The following is a 24927-nucleotide window of genomic DNA, read 5'->3' on the forward strand; positions in this document are numbered from 1 at the left end:
GGGAACAAAGGGAGCAGCAGCAGCAGCAGCACCAGCAGCAACCCCCGGTGATGGCAGCAGCAGCAGCGGCGGCTCGGGGCGGCCACCAGCTCCTCTGCCGCCATGGTGCCTCGGCGGCCGCCGCCCGGCCCGGGCGCACGGCGGCTGGGCTCGGCGCCACCCCCGCCCAGCGGCGGCGATGGCCGCCCCCCGCGCCCCGCCGCTGCCGCCGCCGCTGCTGCTGCTGCCGGGGGTGGCGGCAGCTCCTCCCGCAGCCCCAACATGGCTCCCGCCGCCCCGCCCCGCTCCGCCCCCGCCCGCCCCGCCACCGCCATCTTGAGGGCGGGCGAGCCGGGCAGCTGAGCCCGGCGCCGCGGGCACCGTGCGAGGGACGTGTCCCCTGTGCCAGGCTCTGCGTGGGGTTGCGGCCGCCAGGCGTGGCACACTCGTGAGGTACGAGGTGTGCCCGCCCTCCAGGGGGACCTGCCGGCACGGGCCTCGCAGGGACCGGCTCGTCCCGCCCCGTCCGTGGCCGCCCCTCGGCGTGCGGAGCCCGGCAGCGGCAGCTCCAGTGGTGGCTGCCGGTGGTGCGGTCCGGTCTGGCCCGGCCTCCCTCGCCCGGGCACGCCGGTGTTCGGCTGCTGGGATGTGAAGAGGGGCTGTGTCCCGGCCAGCCATGCGCCCGCTGCGGGGACAGTTGCCCGCGCCTCGGGCAGAGGGTCCCGGAGCCTCCCAGCCAAAAGCAGAGCTTGTCAGGCAGGGGTCCTGGAGCCACGCGCACCAGCCCTCAGTTCACCCACCTGCTTACCCCCGTGGCCACCACTGCTGTGGCACTGCTGGTGCAGCAAGCACGGGACCTGTGCCATTGCCGGCACCCGGTGCTGCTCCGAGGTCCTGAGAAGGACCATGGGGCTCATCACCCTGCTGCTGGCGGAAAAACGTGTTTCAACCGGAGGCACTGCGGATGTTTTGCAGCTCTAATAGCTCCCTCCACTTGCCCCTGTCCCTCTGCAAGCAGGACCACATTCGGTGTCTTCACGGATGAGTTTTTTTACTGTGTCCCAAGGCCCAGGACTGTAGCTTTCCTGGGTGGTGTCCAGGCACCTGCAGCAGTGTCACAGCCCCTGCCACTCGGCTCCACCAGCCATGGACACCTGAGAGCACTGCAGGGGGTTAGCTGGCCAGCTCCTGTGCCCCATCCAGACCTCAGCTGCTTCCACCCACCAGCATCAACAGTGCAGAGAAAGTTGCAGGTTTTTTTCTAAGAACAATTCAGTTTGTGGTGCCCTTGCATCAGGATGGTTCATTAGTGCATTAGCCTTGTAACTTACCTGTTGGTTTGATCTCAACAACTTGTATCGCAGCCTAATCCACTGCAGTTCATAACAGATTTAGGAATAACAGGGGGTTACTTCCTCATTAGGTTCAGCACGCTGCATTCTGTTGAGGAGGAGAGGAGCCCAAGGCATGGCAGCTGGGACACATGCTAGGGAAGAAGGAACCATATTAGGGAGAAAAACAGAATGAACTTGGAAGATGGGGGGGAATTTAGGATGAGGCTTTAGTTCCACCAGTGGTGATATATGGTCCCCTATCAATTATCCTCAGTATAAGCAAGGGGGTGGGAAGAGCATGTGCTGCCCTCTGATTTGGGGTTTGACTGCAGGCTGGCTCACACTCCCAGGGTGGAAAATAAGCAACACAAAGCAGGATCTGCAATGCACCCAGCAGGTCCTAAAACCACCTTGCACCATCCTCAGGGCCAGTGTTTCTCTGTGTAGGGCTAGCGCCTCCCTTCCACCACCATCACCCATGCAGAAACCAAGGCCTGGCCACCACCTGGGCGGGCAGGGCCCACAGGGCTGGTCCTTACCCTGGTTCCTGGACTAAAAAGCAGTGGCTAGGCTTGACTTGAGTAGAAGAGAAGTTCCCATGGTGCTTACACAACACGGAGGACTGACACCTGGTGGGTGTGGATTTCTGAGCCTCTGGAGAAGCTGGTGTGTTAATTTATAAACTCCCTAGGATTCCCAAACATCGCTAATCTGCTATGATTATTTCCTCAGCCACCACAAAATGCCTCTGGCTTGGCATGTCCAGCACAAGCACCGACAGGGCTGTGCCCATGCCAGCTGGGTCCATGCAGTGCCCCAAGGGAATTTACATTCTCCCCCTCCAGGCCTCCACGCACCCACCCAAGCCCTCCTGGAGCCTTTAGGCTAATGCCAGGCCCCAGCGCCAGGTGCAGCTCACCCAAGAAACCTCATCTAATGAAGGGCAGTGCCACAGGAACATGCAAGCTTCACACAAGCCCCTGTCACTGGCTGGATTATACAGGCCACCTCCTGAAATTGGGGATTTGCCACCAAGAAACCCAATCAGGAGAGAGGCGAAGCTTTTAAAAAAAATATGAGGGCTTTCAAGTTTATTTGTTCTAATTACCCAGCTGACAGCTCAGGGTAGGAGGAGGAATTCATTGGGGTGTTACTGCCACAAAATAGCTGTAATTGAATCATTCCAGACAATAAAGCAGAGGTGCAGGTCACAGGCAGCACATCGGTCCTCCCACACCAGCCCCCCAACACCCCTCACTGCTGCACCACAATAAAAACACACCGATACCAGGAGATACAGCTCTAATAGCAGCCTGTCACCACTAATGGAAACACACGGGTGTTATCTGCGCCTGTCACCTGCACGCAGAGCAGGGACCACGGAGCAAGCCTGGGGATAACCATTTCCTACTGTGGCTTGATTCCCTGTGATGTGCAAAGGCCTTTCCTGGGCAGTGGGTGCACCTCTCCTGCGGGACCCCCCCCCAGCGGGTTGCCCCCCAGCTCTTCCAGCCCTGGCTGTGGGGACAGCACAGTGGTGGTGCAGGAGGGGTCACACTTACTGTGCAGGGACAGGAATGCCCCAGGGATACAGAAATGAATCACCAGCTCTGCCTGCATAGGCTCAGCCCTACCAGGGCTCTGCCAACCCCCTCTGGCAGGCAGGGCACTGTCACGACAGGCTTTGCCCAGGCTGTGCTGCTGGCCAGCAGAACCATAGGGTCCTGCTCACCTCTGGGCTTCTGCTGGGCTCTGGGCTTGCCCCAGCCTGGCACAGTGAAGCCTGGGCTGTATGAACAAGGGCAAGCACCAGAGGAACAACCCCCCACTGCAGTGGGGCACCAGCTGACAAGCCCAAGCAACACCCTGTGGCAAGCTGGCATCAGCTCAGCAGTAAAAGCAACCATCTGCTGCACAGAGTGAGGGGCTACAGGAGACCCACTGCAGGGTGGGCACTGTGAGTGCTGGCAGCCCTCACCCATTGTGATTTCCCACAAAGGTGAACAGCTTGACATGCTGCAAGGCCACAAGCCCAGGCAGCTGGGAGCCACTGGCCAGAGGCAGGAGCTGGGCACAGCCCTGGCTTCGTTTCTGCAGGCAGCTGTGCTTGATGCAGCCCCCCATGTGTGAGGGGGGCACGGCCAGCACCTGGCATTTACATCCCTCTTGATGGCCAGGGCTGCAGCCCAGCGCCCGCAGGAGCAGAGACCACCTCCCTGCTGCCAACTCGCTGCCCTCCCACCACACACACTCCCTGCCCTCCAAGACCCACCCCCCACAAAAAAAAAAAAAATAAAAGCAAGCAAAAAAAAAAAAATAAAAGCAAGCAGCTTGCACGGGGCTGAGGTTTGGGAACAGACATCCACAGCCAAGCCCCGATGCATCAGCACTCGATCCGGATGGTTAAACCCGGCCGTGCGGGGTTGCTGCCTCGGCAGCTCTGCCTGGAGCCAGCTGAGGCTGCGTGTGCCTCGCCGGAAGCGAACTGCTGACTCCAGCTCTGCCAAGCCCTTCAGCGGGAGCAGTGATGCTGGACAGCTCGCAGGGGTTGATGGCTGTGGCCTTTGCAGGGGCTGCTGCCCTCCACCCCGCCTCATCTGCCAGCAACGTGCTAGGAAAACACCATGCAAGAAGCTGAGTGTGGGCAAAGCACTGCATTGCTCCCCTTTGAGTGAGAGTCAGCACCCACTGCTTTGCCTTAGCAGGCAGTGGGCACCCAAACCCCTCTCACCCCTTCAGGGACTCCCACCAACAGGACAGGCAGGGCTACAGTCACAGATGTCCAGTTTAAGACATTTTTATTCCTCTGCGTGTTACACTTAGTGTTTAAGAAAATACAGGATCCCTTTGGACATTCATACATTTTTACAGGGGAAAAAATAGGTCTCTCTACGAGGGTGGTTATTAAGCTTGGGCATTCCCAGGCAGACTTCAGGGGAGTCCTTGCCCCCCATGTCTGCCAGACCAATCCCCTCCATTCCCAAGCATCACTGCCCCAGTGCCCAGCATCCAGACCTGCACAGCAGAGCTCGTGTCATTGCCTCAAGCTAAGAAAAAACCCACAGTGCCCAGTATTTCCAGTTCCACTTTCCAATAGCTCCTACACTGGATACTGCAAAGGAAGAGCCGGGGACAGGAAATTGACCAGACCACGCACACAAATATGTTAGAGACCCACGTTAGTGTGTGTGACTGCCTGTTACAGGGAAACAGGTTAATCCCATTTGCTAGAAACCTAGAGGAAATATAAATAAGGGTTCCCCACACTCGTGCATAGTCACAAACAGCTACTGGACACCAGGCTCACGCTGCCTCCGAGCACTGCCACGTGGAGAGGGAGGACAGCAAGGCAGAGCTACTATGAAGCTCAAGGCAAGAAATCCACAGGCTTCACGAACAGAGCGCGCCTGCCCACGCGCAGCCCCTCGGCAGCGCTGCAGGGAGGTGGCACATGCAGCTTTTCTCTTGGCAGGACACATTTTTGTGCTGTGTCCGGGCCAAAGGCTTCCCAAGGGCAGCGTCACCCACATGGTTATGACTTCTAGGCTGCCACAGTGTGCATGAAATTTGGATTTAAACGTCGCTCTAGAAAGCAGATTGAAAAAAGCAGCTGTTGAGATAAGACCTCTATGACCCACCCAGGTGGGCTGCTACCCAGAGGCAAAGCTGAGGGCCAGGAGGGAGTGAAAGGCTCACTAGACGAGGCGTTAGACAGCGAGCGAGCTACCTCCCCTTGGCAGGGCTGCAGCACATTGGCACTAGCAGCAGAAGACAAAACAGATGTTACGAAAGCTTCTTCCAAGCACCAGCAGACTCCACTTGGTCACAGCAGGGAGAGATGCACATGGAAAAGAAGTGATACTCTAAGGCAAAGGCCTTTTGCTTCAGGACACCAGCACAACTAAACACCCCCCACCCCAGGGCTCTCTGCCTTTCCTGCTAACACCAGCTGCCTAAATTCCTCCTGCCTGAGTCTTGCAGGCAAACCACGTGCCAGTGCCCACCCTGCTCCAACCTCCCCCCAGCACCAGGCCTGGGGGCACCCCCTGCCCTTTCTGCTGCTGGTGGCTCTAGAGGGCTGGTGAACCCTGTCCCAACCTTAGGCCTCGCACGGAGGGATATAAGGTATGAGCTGTACTGGAAGGGAATGGGGACAAAGTGTCAACAGGAGACATCGTTGATCCAAGTGGTTCAAACTCCAGTCCAAGCCGAGGGGCGGTTAGCTGGTACCGGGAGAGATTTCTGGGAACTCCTTATAAATCTCCAGGATGATCAGTTTGTCCATCTGGCACTGCTGGTCCTCCTCCTCTTCCCCCAGGATGCGCTGCAAGATGCCCTGCAGGTCGGAGAGGCGGTGCTGGTGCTGCAGATAGGGCGTGGAGCGGATGATGGCGTGCATCAGGGAGAGATACTCCATCCTCAGCTGCCAAGTGGGAGGGGAGACAAAACACAGAGCACAACCGAAGATTTTAAGTGAGATAAACAAGGATGCCAGCCTCCATTACAGCATGAGCACAGGAACAGCTGCTGCTGCACCGTCAGCCAGAGAACAACTCCAGAGGCACCTGCTTTTCCTTAAGGCTCATTAGTATCTATGGAAAACTGCTTTTCCCACAGCAGCCCAGTGGTTCTCTGCACCCACTCTCAAACATGCACACATCTCCTGCCCTTTGCAGTACCAAAACAGAGGGATGCCTCCTACTTCTACTACTCACAAAGCCCACGTTCCCAAAGGTCCCTAAGAGAAACGCAGACCACCAGAAGCCTGGCAGATCCTTCTTCAAACATGCACTTCTACTGCTGTGTGCTGGGCAGGATAAATCTCCCCTTCCTCTTGAGACCCCTGTGTTGACTGAGCACCCAGAAATGTAATGTCCACCCCAGGACTCCACTCTTGGCTGCACTAGCAGGCACCAGGGAGGGCCAGGACAAACACCATGGCTTTGGATCTGTGCTCCCTTCTCCCACTATGTCCATGGGTCACTGGGAGCACCTTGTCTCCTGGGGAGAGATCAGCAATCTGCCGCACCAGGATGTCTATCAGGACCATCATGTCTGTGTGGTAGAAGATGCTGGCCGTATCCTTGCTGGCAAAGATGTCCTGCAGAAACTTCAGCACTGAGTGTGGTGGCTGAGGCTGATGCTTGAAGATACAAACTGGATCATCTGGAGGAGGCAGAGACACTGTGCTAAGCCACACGCTCCCTGTTGCCCCCCTCCCTCATCATCTGTGTACATGCCTTCATTGGGCCCTGCAGGCTTTGGAGAGAAGGCTGCCTGTGGCCTGGGCCAACCAGTCCTTGCCTGGGGCTGCAGACCCTCTTCTGCTGGCAGACCTTGGTGCCTTGCACAAAGCCACATAATCAGGATGGCAGCTCTGCAGGGTACCAAGCTGAGACCAAGCTCATTAGCATGAGCCTTAATCATTGTTTATGTTTCACCTACCATCCCAGGTGAGAGCTCATTAGCACCTCACCTCTCAGGACCTCCTTTTTTTGTGCAACAGCTACCAATTTTCTCTCCAGTTTAAGTCTGGTCCAATGACTCCTCTGAAAAGCCCATCAGAGCCTGTACCAGAAAAGAGCTTTCACCATAAAGAACAGGCTAGTACCATCCAGAAGCAAGAAAAGAAACACCTCCAAGTTTAAATGAGCCCTCACAGCCTGTTCTTTTACATGTCCCTGCAGACCCCAAGAGGGGCTCTGGGACACCACAGCCCCCCACCACCCACCCTGCCCACCAGTTGTCAAGGCAGACAAAAGAGAAGCATCTTCATTAGGTTCTGGCCGCCTCTTTCTTCCCCCAGCCCCTCACAGTAAGGTGATCCCTGCAGGGAATCTGGCAGGGAAAGGGCTAAACAAAGGCTTTGGGAGGAGGCCAGACAGAAGAGCAGTGAGATGACGGCTGCCCTCGAGCTGATACAGTGTGGAGACAGTGATTTGTAACCCCAAAGAGAACTAAAGCCAGAGGAAGATGAGCTGTGAGGACCACAGAATGTCTTATTTACCAGCAAATCAACAAAATGCATCTCAGGCAAAGCCCCTGTGCTCCAGCAGGTATTAGAAAGCACAACAGTGGCATGAGGCACAGGCAGAAATACCTGGCACTGTTCTTCCTGTGGAGATCTCCAGCTTTCTAGCAATCTGCTTTACAAAATCTCTTCATATACAGTGGATTTCACTCTATGCCTGGAGCAGACACAAAGCTAACCCTCTGCTGGCAGTTCTGAAATGGGAAGTTCCACTCTAAGCATTTTGGAAGGCAAGACTTCCCTCTGGATTTGTGCCCTGCAGCAGATAATTGCCAGCACAGGCTGCAGTTTGCGTGCCAGAGCTGATGGAGTTCTGCCTAAGGACAGAAATGGCCCATGACCAGCCTTCCCCCCAGAAAAGAGCTTGCCTACATTGCAGCCAGCCATGCCATGAGATGGGGCTGATCTGACCCAGAAGTACACAGGGACCAGTTTGCATGGAAATGCCAACTCAGAGGCCCATTCTCTCTTCCTAGCTGCCAGCAGCATCACTATCTTTTGTGCAGCTTCATCCTCAGCAACACAACCTGTCACCCTCATGAACTCACCAGGAAGCAGCATGTCCTGCCTGAGTGACAGACAGCTACCCATGTCCCCAGCACATCCCACCCCTTAACGAGCACCAGGTCCATCTCCATGAGCCACCATTAGCTGCACACCCTGCCAGGCATGGAACAGTGACACAAACACTCACCTCCCCTGTTCAGTAGAAGCAGCAGCTTTTCTGTGAATGTCTTGACATTCGAGTGCTTGCTTATCGTAGTCATGATCACACTGTGTTCTGGAACTAAGAATGAAACCTGTTCAGCACATCCCTTTGTTTCCTGAAGACCATGGTAGTAACAAATAATAGTAGGGGGTTCCTATTTCACATCAATGCTCTGGGGAGTTTTGGGGAACCACAGTCTACCAGGGCTATGAAAAGTTCCAGCCCACAGAGTGAGTGAGCAAGGAGAGGGAAGGTGAAATAAATTTGGAAACAACACATGAAACATCAAGGACTTTGTGCTTTCTATGTGCCTCTGATTGACATGCAGGCTGCAGTCCAGCCAGCCAAATACTCTGAAATACCTTGCAAAAGCTTTATCTTGTGAAACTTTACCTCTGCTCACACCACTCTGAAGCCAAGGGCTCCACTCTAGTATCTTCATACTTCACATCAGCAGTGCCCTACTGGAATTTATTACCTTCTCATAAAAAGGGACATCCAGGTCACAGGAGAATGCCAGAAGGGGGAAGTTCTTCTTCCCAGCACTCGGCACAGGGCCATGCAAGGGAAGGTGCTGAAGACTTCTTCTAAGAAGTGTCCTGTAGCTGCTCTGGGGGCGACTTCTTGTAATTAAAATACATTCACCCTGGCAGACTTGATACATGTGTGTGAGTACACAGGCTCAGAAGCCTCCAAACAGCAGTGTGGCTATTTCTGTGGCACAGGACTAGCAACCCTACAGTATTTCACAGGCTGCAAAGTGCTTTAGGATCCTTCACACTGAAAAGCATTAATATATGCTTTTAGGAGAAGGCCTTGCAAATTCCATTTACAGATGTTCATATTTAACTTGTGAGAACAATAGAGTTTAATTTTGGAGTAAGTACTTCTAAAACTGTTAGTCTTCCATAAGAGAAGCTTGCCAAGTCAGACCAAAATACCACCTCTCCCCATGGTAGCTGTCTAAAATCATCATAAGGAGGAAAACATGTAGCCATTGCTTTATCTGAATATTCCATCAGCTTGAAGCAAGTTTGGTTTCATGGGCTTCAGCTATAAGCATGGTTTCTTTGTAACTCAAAGTTGTTAGAAACATGATCATTATGATCTCCAGAGGTCCCTTCCAACCCCTAACATTCTATGATCACTGAACTGTATGATAGATCAATCTTGCGGATAGAGGAATAAAAATCCAATTCACTAATAAGCAACTTGAACATTATTTAACATGTTCTTATCATCATAGAACAAGTCACTGCTCTTGGCTGCACCCCAAGTGGGCAACAGCCCCCCAGAAACACACTGCCTGCCATGCACTATTGCCTAATTACTGCAGCCAGGAATCACACCAGTAACTGTGAGAAGTGGTAATGAAGGAAAGCAGCAGAGACCATACTTAATCAGGCTCTGTGAAATCAACTTTCACAAGAAATTAGAAATTTTCACATAAATTTTAATGAAGCGCAACTCAAAATAACAGGTAAATTACTGGACATGTCCTTGCTGCTTTATCCTCCCGTCTCTCCCCAAAGCCAAGGATAAAGCCATGAAGCAGAATAAGAGGAATTAATTGACTGAAGACCATTGGAGCAACAGGAGATTTTGCATTAAGGAGTGGCCCCTCATAGCAGGGCCTGGAGCTGCTCTCCAATCTTCCAACAACAAGCTTCAAAACTCGCAGGCAGCAAGAGGGCAACTGCCCTTCTCCAGGGAGCAGCCCTGTTCTCAGGTCTCATGGAGCTCAGCAGGGGAGGGAAGACAGAGAACAAAGGCACTCAGGAGACAGCACAGCTCAGGCCAATGCTGAAGAGCCTGGCCCAAACACATGAGCACTGAATGAGCTTCAAGAGGTGCAGCCAGGTAAGCAGAAGGTTCGCCAAGACCTACAGAAGGCAGAGGACCTTCCTTTTGGCCTGGCACTGAGGAATGCCCAAATCAGCTGTACCTATGAGGAACCCCACTCATGTTCTGCAAGAGCAGCCCAGAAACTGCTTTGAAGTACAGACAGAAATGAGCTGGCCTTCACAGAGCTGAAGTGCCCCCCACAGTCAGTTGGCTGGACACCAGCTCTCACACTTTTTTTTCCTCTAGAGTACTGTACAATAAACACCATGTATGGAGAGAAGCTAGGGGAGCTGTAGAGGTTATCACAGCTCCTTGGAGTTCTAGTGAGATTCTCCCTCCCCATTCTTCACATCCTCACTGATCCTGACCACTGAAATCCTGCCAAGGCAGAGCTGAACCAAACCAACCTGGAATGTGGAGATTGAAGGCCAGAAGGACGTTGACGAATAAGTCAGGCAGCTGGTCAGTGGTGTCCGAGGGCAGCCCATCCTCAATCACATCCAGCAGGAACTGCACAAACTGAGAGTTGAGATGTTCTGCAAAAGGAAAAAGAGGGGCATTCACAGCACGGTGAAAATACACTGAGCAACAAGGGACCACACAAGCCACTTCTCCATGCATTTATGCTTAAAAACCATTAGTGGAGCAGCAGTGTCAGCCTCCAGGGAATTAACAACCCTGTAAGCAGACCAGAGGGACCACTGAAGTGTCTTTGGGTGAGAGAGAAGTGGCTCAGAGAACAATCCACAGTGCAGGGGAACACTGAAAGTTGGTCCCCCACTGGCAGTATTTTTAGAGTAAATAAGACACCAAATGCTGCTCTGGCTGTTGTCTCAGCACCACTGCTACCAATTAAGATTTCAGGAAGGAAAAGATTTGTATGCTTGACCACTGGTTTAACCCATCTATTTAAAAAAAGCAGTAATTCAGATCACTAGTAATAACCCATTTTTCAATTTAGCTATTAGGAAAGCTCAGGAGCCCATGCAAATAAGACAACCTGCAGCAAATAACTGCCAGGGTTACACGAGGAGAGAAGACCAGAAGGTGTGGAGGCTCATTCTACAGTCTCTACTGCACTGACTTAAATCTTTTATGTGTTTACCAGAATGTTAAGGTGAAGCTGCTGAGGAGATGCTTATAGCATCTCTACTGCATTTCTAGGAAAACTGAGCCCAGAGTTTCCCATGAAGGGGAACACAAGCAGGCCAGGGTAAAAAGCAGGCAGGCAGTGCTTTCTGGCTAAGACTGAAATGAAAGGACAAAGGATAAAACAGGCAGATCTGGCACATTTGCACTTCCCTGTTGACTGCAATGCCCTTAATAATCTCTGCCTTCCCTAAGAGCTTGAAATACACAGGGCTGCACCATTGCACTGGAAGGGAGACCAGGAAGAGATCTCATTATGCAGCCGACAGCTTTAGTGGGTGTTTATGGAGTGATCTGGGCTCTCAGCCTCATCAACAGACAGAACGTCTCCAGGACAAGCAAGATGCTTTCACACAGGGCAGAGGTTAAACAAAATGCTGCTTGGTCACAGTGCTGGCAAATCCACCTCCTCTGCATCATGGCATCAGTCCTCCACTGCTCTAACTCCCTCTGGACATCTGCCATCTCAGCCCAGTGTTTCAGCACCCAGGCTCTATCAATAAAGAGCAGACCCTACTGTTACCCTGCTTGTGCTGGCCTTTCCCCTAGATGTCCCCACCTTTGCCACCAGGAAAGGTCCCTTCCCTGTGCCTGCTAGCACACTCCAGATGTCCTATCATCATGTCTGCTGTCCTACCAAGCCATGAGCACAAGCTGCTCTTACCATAGTGGTGATATGGCAGAGGCTCCCCCATGGAGAACATCATTGCCAGCACCAGTGCCGAGTAGCACATCTTCTGATGATCTGCAAGATAAAGGGCCTGCCGTTAGAGGATGCAAAATACTGTTCCCCAGCTGCAGCTGGGAAGTCACACAATTAATACTGACATTTAACACTGATTAGACTGCTCCTCGATCCTGTATTTACTGAGCTATGAGGGTGTTTTCTCCCCTGTTTAGGCACACAAGACACCTGCACCATGCATTTCCAAAGCAATTTAAAAATAATCACAACAGTTCTCGTTGTGTTTTTTCCCCCTCCACTTAAGAGGATCTGGGCAAACTTGATCTGAATAATCAAAAGCCTCCCCTGCACAGTCCCAGGACACATCCCATAGTTATGTAATTACTGAACCCAGAAAAAGCAGCCATCTGGCCATCTTGAAATACCGCCTCTTCCAACCAACACCACCCCCGGACCGCTGTGCTGCTCGTTACTGTCTCTGCACTGCTCTACTTTTGCTACCTCAGCTCTGCGTGGAGGTACAAGAGGTCCCTGAGGAGACCAGATCACTGCTCATGACTCAGGCTGTGCATCTGCCCACCTCCCAGGCCATACATGTCTCCAGCATTAATACTTCCCACAGCGTGCTAGTCCAACACAATTTTTGCTGGCAGCAGCTATATGTGAACACTCCACAGAACCACAGCCAGTGCCTTTCCTGAATTTTAATTAATAAATACACCTCAGTAGATTATTTGCAGAAGAAAAAAAAGTCATGGAATAGGATCTGTGTCATAATAAAATGTAGCCTCTGTCTAGTTGAGCAAGGCCAAAGACTATAGAAAAAGGAGTATTATTCTTATGGAGTAGGTTACCACACATAGTGGTTAAATAAAGTTCAGCTGCATTTATCAGAAAGAGCCTGGGGACACTTAAAAGAAAACTGAGGGGGCATTTATAAAAAACTGACCCAAAGTACTTTTCATTAGAGGAGAAAGTCCCTTCAATGTATGATGCTCCTCCCAGCAGTACTGCTTACCTGGACAATAAGTGCTGGTTCTAGTGCCTCCTCCTACCCTCTTAAGACATTTCACTTCTCTATGCACAAATCAACCCATCTTTAAGCATCTGCACCCAGCAGTGTGGTTTTACTGCATGGGTTGATGCCTTCACTGTCACCAGATACTCCTGGGCTTGGTCAAAGGACTTGCAACACTTGGCAGCTCTCAGATTTACTGTTAGCATGGGGGGAAAAACACTGGAGATTAATTCCACCCTTGTGACCCTGGAAGGTCAACTCTGTGAGCAAAGCCTCCATAAACAAGGAGCAAGACTTGGTCAGAACTCCACAAGATGCCTGTTCAAACAGCAAATATTTTGCTTAGAATAGAGCATTTGGGGCTTAACCAGAGATACTACAGCATTAACAAGATTAAGAGTTTGTATGAGAACACTCTAGACCATGTGGCAACAAAGGAAAGCTGGAAATTGCCGTGTCCTCTTGGTAAACAAAAAGTGAGGATATTCATTGACTTCAATACAATTCATACTTATATAAGAAGCCAGAATCTGACAAGCTGTTCACAACAAGATTTCCTTATTCTTTCCTCCACAACTTCAGGAGTTGGGTATCAGAGGCAGGATACTGCAGTAGGTAGACATAGGGACATGCTGTTATCATGTTCCTAGTAAGGCTTTTGTGACCAAAACGTTTTCTCTTATCACACCAGGAGCAATGAAATAATGGTCTGAGAACCAGAAGCCAGTGAGAAACATGTGGTTGTAGCAAATATGGAGGAAGAGATTAATTAGAGTTGGGAGTGGGGAAGGTAGTTTTACACATCCTTGGCCCATCTGCCATGAACTGATGTCCATTCATCTCAGTTGACAGCAGACTCCACTACTAGGTGGCTAATCTTATTGGGTTTGCCTAAGGGCACCAAATCAAAGGAGGCTGAAACCACTCAGAAAGCTGAACTCAAGGAAAATCCAAATTAACCTGCTGGACTTGCTCAGCCCAAATTCTACAAGGTTTTAGAGTGTCTTGGCTGCAGCCAGATTCATTCAAGACTGACCACACTGAAGAATAGAGTAATTGCCAGACAAAGCACAGCTTATTTTCCTTCCAGAGCAGCACCAGTGTAAATAACATTAATACAACTCTCCTGAAGCAGAAGGACTCTGCTGGTGACAGAGTGATAAGCACCACTCAAGTGGCCAGGCAAGGCAGGAGAGATGTAGCTGTTTGCTCACCAGCCTGCACTTCCGAAGCTTGCTGAGGTACTGGTAAGTAAGCTGCTGTTATATATGAAAATAATTTCTCAGAGGCCTTCAAGACTTTGCTTCCAACCTTTAAACACAGCAGTGCAAGATCTGGGCACTGGAAACAGACACAGCTGTCTACAACTCAAATAAAAAGAGCCCAGCAGCTGACTTGCATGTACACCGAGTCACAACCAGGGAGAAAGTCACCATTACAGAGTGGATTATCCCTCTCAGTTTTCTTTGGAATTGTTCCGGCTAATTCTGCCTCGCTGTGGCTTATTATAAGCTCTTCTAACACTGATAGATGCACAGACCAGCTGCAGCGGAGGGAAGTGGCTGTCCAGAAGCAGCAAGACCCAAGCATCTGGCAGAAGAACTGGCCAGCAGCCAAGATGCCTGCACCAGCCCCAGGGTAAAGCGTCTTCTCATCAAAGGCACCAGCATCCAGGCACTGAGCTTCTGCCTCTGCTGCTCTGCAGCAACAAGCCAGGAGGGATCCCACAGAGCTGCTGCAGCCAGCTCGACGTTCCCCAGTTGCTTAGTGCTGGCACCAATTGCTCGGGCTCCTGCCATCCACAGAAGGGATTAGATATTCCACAGTGTGTCACAGATCAGCTACTATTCCCCAGTTTCTAATACTAGAATAAGCTTAAGTCATTCTAGGATCCAAGGTCATGTTTTCATGCAAGGTACCTCTTGGCATTTGCTGGCAGGCAGAACCAGAATGGCAGGAGAGAACTACTAATGCCCCAAAACACCTCTGAAGGACAGACACATTTGGGTCAAGAATGGTTACTGCTCTGCAGCCCCGCCACAAAGACCGAGGGGACTGGATGCTACACAGACGACATTTGTGCAAGCGCCTGCCATAAGCTTAGCAGAAGGAAGACAGCACGGGATCAGGACATGGATTTGGGAGGCTTCTGTAACCCAAAAGCAATCTGTCAGCAAAGGAAAAGCAGATTTTCACCCTTCTCTGTGCCATCTATTTATTAGAGCAAGGAGGGGAAAATACCCTCGCCTTGAGACGAAGCCAGGGAGAGAAAGGACACTGCAAAGCTGCAGGCTGCCAGTTCAGAGGATGCAGCAGAGCCACTTTTCACCCACCTCCACTGCAACGCTTTCTAGGTCTCCAAAGCAGAGCTAACACCTGATGGGATAAAGGCTGCTCCAACCACAAGTGCTACATGGTGATCAGCAAAGGTGGGCTTAAGTCACCTAAGTTGGAACTTGATGCCTCTAGAGCAGGAGACTGAAGCCAGTTTGAGCGTGGTGCAGAAAACACTCACCAGAAAGCAATCTTTATGAATTAGTGATGGATGCACAATAAATGTTATTTTTGGCAGTACAAAATCAGGAGTAATGTCACACAGTCAGAGCCTCATAACCAAACGTTATTTGCTGCTTGGGCAGTGAAACCTCAGCCTAGAGAAAAGGCTTCTCATGCATAGCCAGATGAAACACTAACAGTGTGATAGGTTCACTGCATGGAACTGATAAGCACCAGTAACATAAAGAGAAAGCGTAGCCAACAAAGGCATAATGATTTCAGCCCCTCCCTACATCACCAGTGCCCTGCTCTGAGCTGAAACACTATTTTTCAGGCATTCTCCACCTTTGAAATGTCTGCACTTCAAAGCCTTTAAGCAAAGGGGAGCACAAAGCCTTCTGCAACAGGCTAAATCTTCACATCTCACACACCTTTGCAGACACCAGATTAGCCCTGTTAGTCCTGTCCTCCACAGTTGAGTTGGCACAGGCTGTGGTGGGATGCTGGGGACTTGGACATCTATTAGGTCCATCCAAAGTTGTTGTCTTGGACATTTACTTGGCTCACATGAAATGGATGTGACAGTCCCTATTCTGCACAGACTTGTCATTTCCTCCTCAATTTCATCACTAAGCTTCTCCACAGCCCCATGACACTCACAGCAAACCAACAAGCAATCAGGGCAGCAAGGCTCCAAATATGGGGCTCCAAAAATTGAGATTTGATCCACCTGGTCACTCAATGGCTACTTTAAATGATGACTATGTTTAGCACAAACCAATGGATTTCCAACATCCCTTTAAGAGAAAATGTAGAACATGCTGGTGTAGCCAGCACTGGTGGCCTACTGGTTGACTTCAAAATGGGAAGCAAAGTTGTGACTGCCCAGGGCCAGAGGCAGCTGAAGGTAACATCAGGGGTGCATTACTACATGTTCACCTTGTTGTTGGGTTCTTCCTCAGCATCTGCTCTTGGCTGCTGGAAGACACAGGACACTGGGCTAACCATGAGCTCTGGAGAACAATACTAGCAGAATCTGACCACACCACTACCACCAAGCTTTTGAGCACGTTGAGCTCAAAGGGAAGAAAGGTCATTCCTGTTACTATCAGGGACAGGTCATCCTAACAAGAGGGAGCAGGAGCATGAAGCAGAAGGAACATGAGCGCAAAGCTGGGGTATGGAAAGCAAAGAGCTGGGGAAAGCAGGGCTGTGGCACTATCCTGCAGAGCGCCACAATTTTGTTAACAGCACTACCATCTCCCTTGGTTCAGTGGTGGGGAGAAGGTCCTTTCCTTGAACCAGCACACATCTCATTCACCAGCAACAAACAATACAAAGACCTGGTGTGGAAACTGCCTATAAGAAGTTGAAGAGATCTTGAGATCTACAGGCATCATCTGTCAACATTATGAAACAAATTGGAACAGCTCAAAATGTGTTTTAAGACATCTACAAGAAGTGATGCATATCACTAATGGCACACTGAAGAGCTAGAGGGCCTTGCATCATTGGACCAAAACCTCCCCTCCTGTACATTCTCCACTTAACAGCTGTAAAACCCTGAATCACTTTAAATACAGACACCCTTCTCCCCAGAGCACTGGGCACATAGAGCAGTCAGGCAGTGATGGGCCACCAGTGCTGCTGTCACTGTCTAATGGGAAGTCACATTCCTGGGGACCTGGGCAGAGCAGCCCTGGCTCACCTTGTGTGTGAGTCTGCATGTCCCGGGCCAGCTCCATGGGCAGCACAGAGTTGACCAGTGTTGAGATGACTGCAGCATCCAAGTTGCACATGGCTCCAAAGCACTTCAACAGCAGCAGCCGTAACGGCACCCTGTGCTCCTGCCAAAACAGCTTGTTAGATCAAGTCATGTCCCAGATGAGGGCTTGCTCTAAGGCGGAGTCATAACTGGCTAGAAGTTCCCACTGTTGGGAAGCTACAGACCCTCCCAGGGTCACAGTGAACCCAGAAGCTCTACTAGCTTTTAATAACAAGTGCAGGAGTCCTTTTATGATAACGATCACAACTGAGCTGGCTAGAGGCTGTCAGCAGGCTGCTAGATAGGATAGCACCCAGAGCTCAGACCTGAAATGCCCCACTTAATATGATACAGATCACCAACCTATAGCCATGCCCAGCAAACAGAGATTCCACTTGCAAGGTAGCCAGGATTCTCTCAGCACACTGAGGCTCTGCTAACAGAGCTCTGAAGGTGTTTCCTGACCACACAACATTTGCAAACCCTCTTCAGAATGTGGTGGTTAACAAACAGGATGGGAACAGCTGCTTCCATTGTGAAGCTCTTGGGCTTGTGGTGGGAGCAGAGGGTATAACCAGACACTTTTGGGACATGCAGGGACCCAAGTAAAGACAACACTCAACCTGCAGCTCCCATGAGGAGCAATGCTGCTGGGGTGACCTTCATACTGCAGCCTCAGCCAACAACCCCAGGGTTCAGAGAGCAGGAGAGAGCCAAGCCCTGGCACTGGGCATGAGCAGCCAGGACAGGAGATCCAGTTGCTCTCCACCTGGCCAGATTTCCTCAAAATGCTGGTCAGAGAAGAGAAGGCAGTCACAGTCACCCAGCTCCATTAACCCTGCCTTCCCACTGCTCTCACATGTGCTACTGCACTCAGTGCGGAGCACTGGTTTCAAACAGACAAGTAACAGATAAAAGCTAAATGCCACAAGGCCTGATGTGCTGCAGCTGGGGATTTAGGGACAAGATGGAGACAAGTTTCCAACTCCCTATAACAGCAAGTTCCAGGAAGGAGAGGGGCAAAGCAACTCTGCACAGGCACTGAAGGCAAAACTTCCATTTCTTCCTCCAAATACAGATTTCCTTCCTCACTCCCAGGGCTTCTACTCACAACCTACTTCCTAAGCAAAGCTATTTACTAATGCACTAATCAATTAAAAGAGGAGCAGTCACAGCCTGACAGCTTTCCCAAGGCATCCTCATAAATCCTTTCCCTAGACATGAGTGATGCTGATTCTGTCCCTCAATGGAGCTAATAAAAGCAGCAAGCTTTACCCTTCCCAGTGCTAGCTACTGCTTCCATGTCTACAGCACCCTCTGCTCTTCCATACAGCTTGCATGATAGCACTGACATTAGCCAGCATGCCAAAGGTCTGTGTGGCAACTCCATCTGGTCCACAGAACTGCCCTATCCAGTGGAAACATCACACATACATTCCTCATCGCAATCCTGCTCTTTTACATCTTCATGAAAACCTCAAAAAGAAGAGATGTGATGCCTTCTGCCACCTTACCATCTGATAATATGCCACAAGGGACAGGACAGATTCAAACTCATTCTTCTTGCACATTTTCTTGCAAACTTCTGGGTCTGCATCTGTCTGGAAGCAGGAATGAACAGGTCAGCCCAGTGGCACATCAAAGCAGCAAGGTACCTGCTGCAGGGACCTTGAGGGAGGACAAAGGCTTTCAGATCTCAATAGCCCCAGCCCAACCACCTCACACAAAAACTATATGCAGAGCACACACTGAATGCACAGCTCAAGAACTGCTACCCAGCAGATGCTGCATCAGAGTGAATTATTGAGAAACACCTCCAACAGATGGCATGTCTTGGGCTGTAACAGCTAAAAAGCCCATGACTAGAGCAGCAGCTTGATGAGTGCATCATGTAGTTGCACACAGCAGCTCCAGTGCTGTTCCCACCCTGAGAAGAATTGTACATCTCCTCTCACCCCTAGATTATGGAAAATGGTTACACAAAAGCCCCCTCTGCCTTGCCCTGCAGGCCCACAGCAAGGTGGCAGGGTATATTTTGAGTGACACAGACACTGGCATTTATTTTGAAAAAAAATACCTGTTCTGCTTATGTCAGAGCTGGAGAGGAATACGAAACGGGTGCCAGAGCAAAACCAGCACTGCTAACCCAGACCATGTCACTGTGCTGAGTGACAGTGTCACAGTGCTCCCACATCATCACACTCCCTGTATACGTATGGGACAGCATGTGCTAGTGACAGCACTGGTACAGTACTTCTCACTGCTGCTCACTATGGGGATGTGTCTCTCCTGTATGCATAGATGTGGTAAAGACATTTTATGCTTGCTCACAAAAATCGCTTTGAATTTCACTGCCAAGACAACCAAAGAGCCTTCTGTGCATTTAATGGGCCTCTCCCCACAGGTAGTTCCCAGCCACAGTGAATGTTTTAAATGGAAAACATTTTCTATGGGCCTAGGAGTGCAACAACAATCTCAAAAAACTTCTGGGTTTGCTGCAGGATGACAGTTTTCAGTTTTGGAGGTGAGGGTTTACAGTCTCCTGTGATAGGTAAATACCACATGTGTGTCATGAAGAAAAGTTCTATAACTTTTCAGAACAGCTCTGTAAGGTGGAGTGGAAAGCAAATCAGGAGCACTGCAGACCCCACACAAGAGGGCAGGATTTCACATTGACTGTAAGGGATGCAGAAGAATCCTGTGCCCTCCAAAAGAGCAGATCCAATGGCAACACGAGGGCGAGGGAAGTCAGAAAAAAGGAACTTCCCTGGGACTGTCTGTTCTGCCTATAAAGAGAGAAATTTACTCACCAGGATGCGAAGCAGCTCCTCCAGGTAGCAGCAGATGACGTTCTCATCCTCGTAGAGTGCCCAGCTGCGCTGCTGAGCATCGTCCTTGTGCCTGGCCAGGTCTGCAAAGATCACCTCCAGCCTCTGCTCATCATGGCAGATCTGTCCCGAGGGCAGCCCCGCACTCAGATTCTGCACGACAGCAAAACTGCTGGTTAGTGGGGTCCTGACAGCTGGCTGTTGTTTGAGTGCTTGTTTCCTCTAATCTTGGTCTCAGGACTGGCAGTTGACCTCATTCAGTCAAGAGCTAGCAGCCATAACGCAGCAAGTTGAAGACATGTTATTTCAGCTCTCATACTTTTGGGCCCTCTACCCACCTCCTTTCCTTGCATGGCTAATGCAGAGAATGAATCAAAATAGGTGTCAGAACTGGTGCACAGTCAAAAAGTCTTTAAATCAAAGCTGCCACTGTCCTTCTGGAGCATTAGCTGTCACAGTATCACAGAGCTGTTAAGAGTTGGAAGGGACCTCTAGAGATCATCTAGTCCAACTCTCCAACTGAAGTAGGATAACCTAGAACACTTTACACAGGGCTGCATCCAGGTGGGTTTTGAGTATCTCCAGAGATGGAGACTCCACAACCTGCTGTCTAGCAGCATGCAGTGACAAGTCACCATCATTCAGTGTGAAAAGGCCTTTATTGCTACCAGCCAGGACATCCTGCTACTGTACTGTGTATTCTGGAAACCTGGAGAAGACTTAGTCCTGCACAGCTCCTTCCAACAGGCTGGCTGTACAGCCAGAGGCAGCAAACTTTTACAACAGACCTTGACAAGCAGAGCAGAAGGGTTTTGTACAGAGACCAGCCCACATTCTGTGTCAGTGGTGACACACACAGCTGCACACCCACACCACCAGTACAGGAGACTGTCAAGGGCAGGAGCAGCACCCTTCCTGCACACCTTCCACCCTCCAGCCCTTTCTGGAAAACCACTCCAGGTTTAATAGTAACTTCTCACCTGCTTTATTACAGACAGAATTGCTAGTAATTTGCTTTGGGGTATTTGAGGTGTCAGCTAATTAGTACTTCAATTCAGTGCTTCAATTATATAATAAAAATTATCCTTGTTGCCACCACCCACTACCTAATTTTTGTCAGGCAGGTAACAAAGGAAGGAGCATACTGGTTTAACACCAGCCTTTGTAAACTCTCTAAAATTTTGGGAAGCTGTGGGTGGCTGGAGAAAACCAGGCAACTAGCTGAGCGAGGACAGCAGCTTTCAGGTTCTGAGCACAAACACCAAGAGAATCTCCCACTGAACAGTATTTTATCACAAGCAAAAATGTTAAGAGACTCGCTTGGTCTTGCATCTCCTCCTCTCTGTGGGAGGACCTACAACAGTGCAGTGCCACTTGCCTGTCCTTGTCTGTCCCAGCTGCCCAGGAGAGGGTTCTCCATTTATTTACCTTACACATCTTCCTCACCTGAGCAGAGCAGGGCTGGTCTTACTGCAGTCCACTGCTGGGGCATCTTTCTGGATGAGCATTTTAAGGAGTACTCATTTTAATGATCACTCTCTTCAGCCTCTTATCACTAATCTGCTTCCTCCAATCCTTCATCTGCAGCCCTTACAACTCCATTGAGCATCAAGCTTCTAATGGACTTGGATGAGATCAATCCATTAACAAGCTCTTCAATCCAATCACTGTAGCTACACCACACACTGTCTCAATGCACTCTCAGCACCATTCTCAGCCCTCCCACCACCAGGGTCAGGTCTCTGCTTATTAAATATCTTGGCAGCTACTCCAACCTGCAACCTCATCATCTCATCATTTCCAGGAATCTGCTGGAGAGCTCATAAACAGGAGGAGCTTTTGGTATTTCTAACAAGGCCACTCTGCATTATCTTGCTGTTTCCAATAGCTCCCTCTTCCCAGCCCAGCAGAACAAACTTCTGCAGGGACTTTGTTCCTCCAGAGCAGCCCAAAACCATTTTCAGAACCTCATCACACCCACACCATCAGAGGTGGTCATGTCTGCCATGAAAACCCAGATGCCATCCTGTCGAGCTCTTCCTCCCATTTTTTTCCTCACCTCCTTCCCTGTCTCCCTCCCTCCTCACCACCACATCAGCAAGTGTAGTGGATCACCAGTGCCATAGATATACACACCTAACAGAAGTTTCCCTCCAGATGAGCCCAGATCTGCCTTGGTTAATCACAGAATTTTTGGAGTTGGAAGGGACCTTAAAGATCATTGAGTTCCAACTCCCCTGCATGGGCAGGGACACCTTCCAGTAGACCATGTTGCTCCAAGCCCCATCCAACCTGCCCTTGAACACCTCCAGGATGGAGCCCCCACAGCATCTCTCAGCAGCCTGTTCCAGTGCCTCACCACCCTTACACTGAAGAATTTACACCTGATCTCTAACCTAAATCTCTTCTTCTTTCAGCTTAAAACCATTACCCCTTGTGCTCTCTCAATGCAAGCCCCTGTAAAAAGACCCTCCCCAGCTTTCCTGTAGGCCCCCTTCAGGTACTGGAAGGCCAGTATGAGGTGCCCCCAGAGCCCTCTCTTTTTCAGACTGAACAACCCCAACTCCCTCAGCCTGTCCTCATAAGAGAGGTGCTCCAGCCCTCGGATCATTTTTGTGGCTCTCCTCTGGACATATAAACACATAAACCATTCTCTGGACATATAAACCATATAGCAGCTTTTTATACACATTTCAGGGATCTATCTACTCTGGGAATTCCCACCTCCTCTGGGCAGCAAACCAATCCCACTACAACACCAGCTATAAAAAACAGGCAGCTAACACTGCTCTTGACATACACAGCCTGCCAGGCTCTCAGCAGCTGCTAAACCAGATGAATCGTGGGGCAGCAGAGATGCCCGACTTCAGCCCAGACAAGCTCTGCATGGCAGGCCTTTCACAGGCAATCATTTGGCAGCAGCAGGTCTGCTCCCAGCTGGGTACCCCTGGGACACAGCCCTGTCACTGGGAAGACCAGCTCTGTTGTGCAGACATGTGGACTGTCACACAGAGAGAGAAGCACTTGGCTTTCAGTCAGGTCTCTGCAACCTCTGCTTTTCAGGTGTTCCAGCCCCCTGCAACCCACTGCACATTTTCTCCACAGATGTTCTCAGCTCTCTCTGAATGTGTGTGGCCCTTCTACAGCTGAAGTGAGATGGCTGTGTGTGAAGGCTCTGCCACAGACCTTCATAAAGGCTCTTCTAGCTATCAGCAAGCAAAGGACTTGCCTTAGCATTAATGCAATCCTCCCACCCTCCAGATACACTTTTGTTACAGTATGTCACTAAGGAGGAGCCCTGCTAGGGGTGCTGACAGCCCAGCCAGAGGAGTCAGCCTTGAAAACCCTCTCCCTGCTGACCTTCACATTGTAGCAGGCAAGCAGAGGGACAAAGCTCCTGCAGCTGAGCCCCAGAGCAGCACTTGTGTCTTGTGAAAAGCATTTCTCCTTTAAGCAAAGACAAATCGAAGAACGAATGAGAACTGCATGCCAGGGGCAGCCCATGTAGATTCAGGGGAAGCAGAGGGAGTTTGGCTATGTTAGACACGAGGTTGGGGACAACAGGCGGCCACCAGGCGCTGCTGGTGGGCAGCTGGGAGCAGGTCACAGCCCAGCACTGCAAGGGAAACCCTCTCCAGAAATAAGTCAGCTCCCACAACAACTTCCTAACTTGTTCCTCCATCTCCAACACATTCAAGAACTGTTCAACCCCATCCAGCAGCCTGGGCTGATCTCTAAGACCAAACTGAATTACACGCCTCTGTGAGCAGTTTTTAAGCTTAAACTAAGGCAACCAGAGATGGGTCTGAATCACAAGTGCAACACAGCAATGCTAATTTAATAAAAGCAGCTAAGTGATTTCTAAGCGCTCACTCTCAAGGTGTAGCGAGCTTGTATATTAGGCAATTTTGTTTGCCTCACACTCAGTTTAATAAATCCTCAAACTGGCCTCCCAAGATAAGAGGTCTATGGTACCACCCCCTCCTCTTGGATGGGAGATAATTCAGCAGAGCTGAAGGCAATCACAAACCACCAATACATAATAATCTGAGTGATTCTCTAGATGCTTGAAAATCAGGCAGCATATATATTATCTTCAGTTACATCCAAATTTCAAATGAGTTCCCACAAAAGCCAGCTCCAGTTTAGACAGTCACTGCAGCAATGCCTTTAAAAAGAGGTTTCATTTCCCTTTGTGCATCTTGCACAGTTACCATGCCACTCCTCAGGAACTGGCTCAAGAGCAAGAAAAGGGGCCATTTCTAAGGCTGGGCCAAATCCTCAGTGGGGAAGCCTCCTCAGCACATGTGCTCCTGCAGATCAGGCTTCCCCAAGTATTATGGTACCTCCGAAGCATCTGTCCTACGGTGTGAGCACCTCGGCACCTTCCTTGTCTTTGCTGTTCCCCCAGCATAGCCAAATGTTACCTTTCTAAAAGCAGGAGCATGATGCTGTCCCAGCAGAAGAGTTCTTTGTTCTCTTGGAAACAGGTGCCTGGGCAGACTCCAAGCTGGAGGAGCAGCAAGGTAAATAAGAGCGAAGTGCCACTGCAATTCAGCCTTCAGAAGGCACTGGGGATAGGAGCAAGGTAATGGATTCTGGAATTGATTTTGTAAACCAGTGACTTCAAATTAAGACAGGAATAGGAATAGAAAGGCTAAAACTAATTAAAGGATGTGATACAAAAGGTTGAAGCAGGTATGATACCTACTATGAGCAGACCAAAGCTTTAAATCAAAGCTGATCTCTTGCTCTGTTTTAGGGAGTCAAAGAAAAAAAACCTTGAAAAACATGCAAAAGAAGAGCTGACCACGTATTTGTGTGTATTGGGGTGTAGAGGGATTTCAGAAAGCTACAAATTAAACAAGAAAAGCTCTTGACCTAGAACTGACAACACAGCAACAATTCTACACAAAACCCCCTGAGACTGTGAACTATTTGGTATAATGAACAACACAAAATCAACGATAATAATTTGTACAATTAAACTATGTTAGCGAAGCTACGGCTGTACAGCCACCCAACTACACAACTGCCCCTGTAACTGTTAAGAGTCTTCTACGGCAGGTGAACCACTTCATCTGGGAC

General features: G+C 50.2%; 1 protein-coding gene across 2 annotated transcripts in view; it reads right to left on the bottom strand.

Annotated features, from left to right (window-relative positions):
• Window positions 1-4094: 4094 nt before the first annotated feature.
• The window catches only part of NCKIPSD (NCK interacting protein with SH3 domain), a 48934-nt gene continuing 28101 nt past the window's right edge, over window positions 4095-24927 (bottom strand). For both annotated transcript variants that reach the window (XM_051627989.1, XM_051627990.1), the window contains 8 exons: window positions 19822-19992; window positions 18526-18612; window positions 16955-17093; window positions 11712-11792; window positions 10306-10434; window positions 8039-8131; window positions 6307-6479; window positions 4095-5736 (listed from right to left, as the gene is read on the bottom strand). In XM_051627989.1, coding sequence (XP_051483949.1) covers window positions 5533-5736; window positions 6307-6479; window positions 8039-8131; window positions 10306-10434; window positions 11712-11792; window positions 16955-17093; window positions 18526-18612; window positions 19822-19992 — 1077 coding nt within the window. In that variant the 3' untranslated portion in view covers window positions 4095-5532. The remainder of the gene's footprint in view (window positions 5737-6306; window positions 6480-8038; window positions 8132-10305; window positions 10435-11711; window positions 11793-16954; window positions 17094-18525; window positions 18613-19821; window positions 19993-24927) is intronic.

Source organism: Apus apus, chromosome 9 (genome assembly GCF_020740795.1).
Source record: "Apus apus isolate bApuApu2 chromosome 9, bApuApu2.pri.cur, whole genome shotgun sequence".
Lineage (NCBI taxonomy): Eukaryota > Metazoa > Chordata > Aves > Apodiformes > Apodidae > Apus > Apus apus.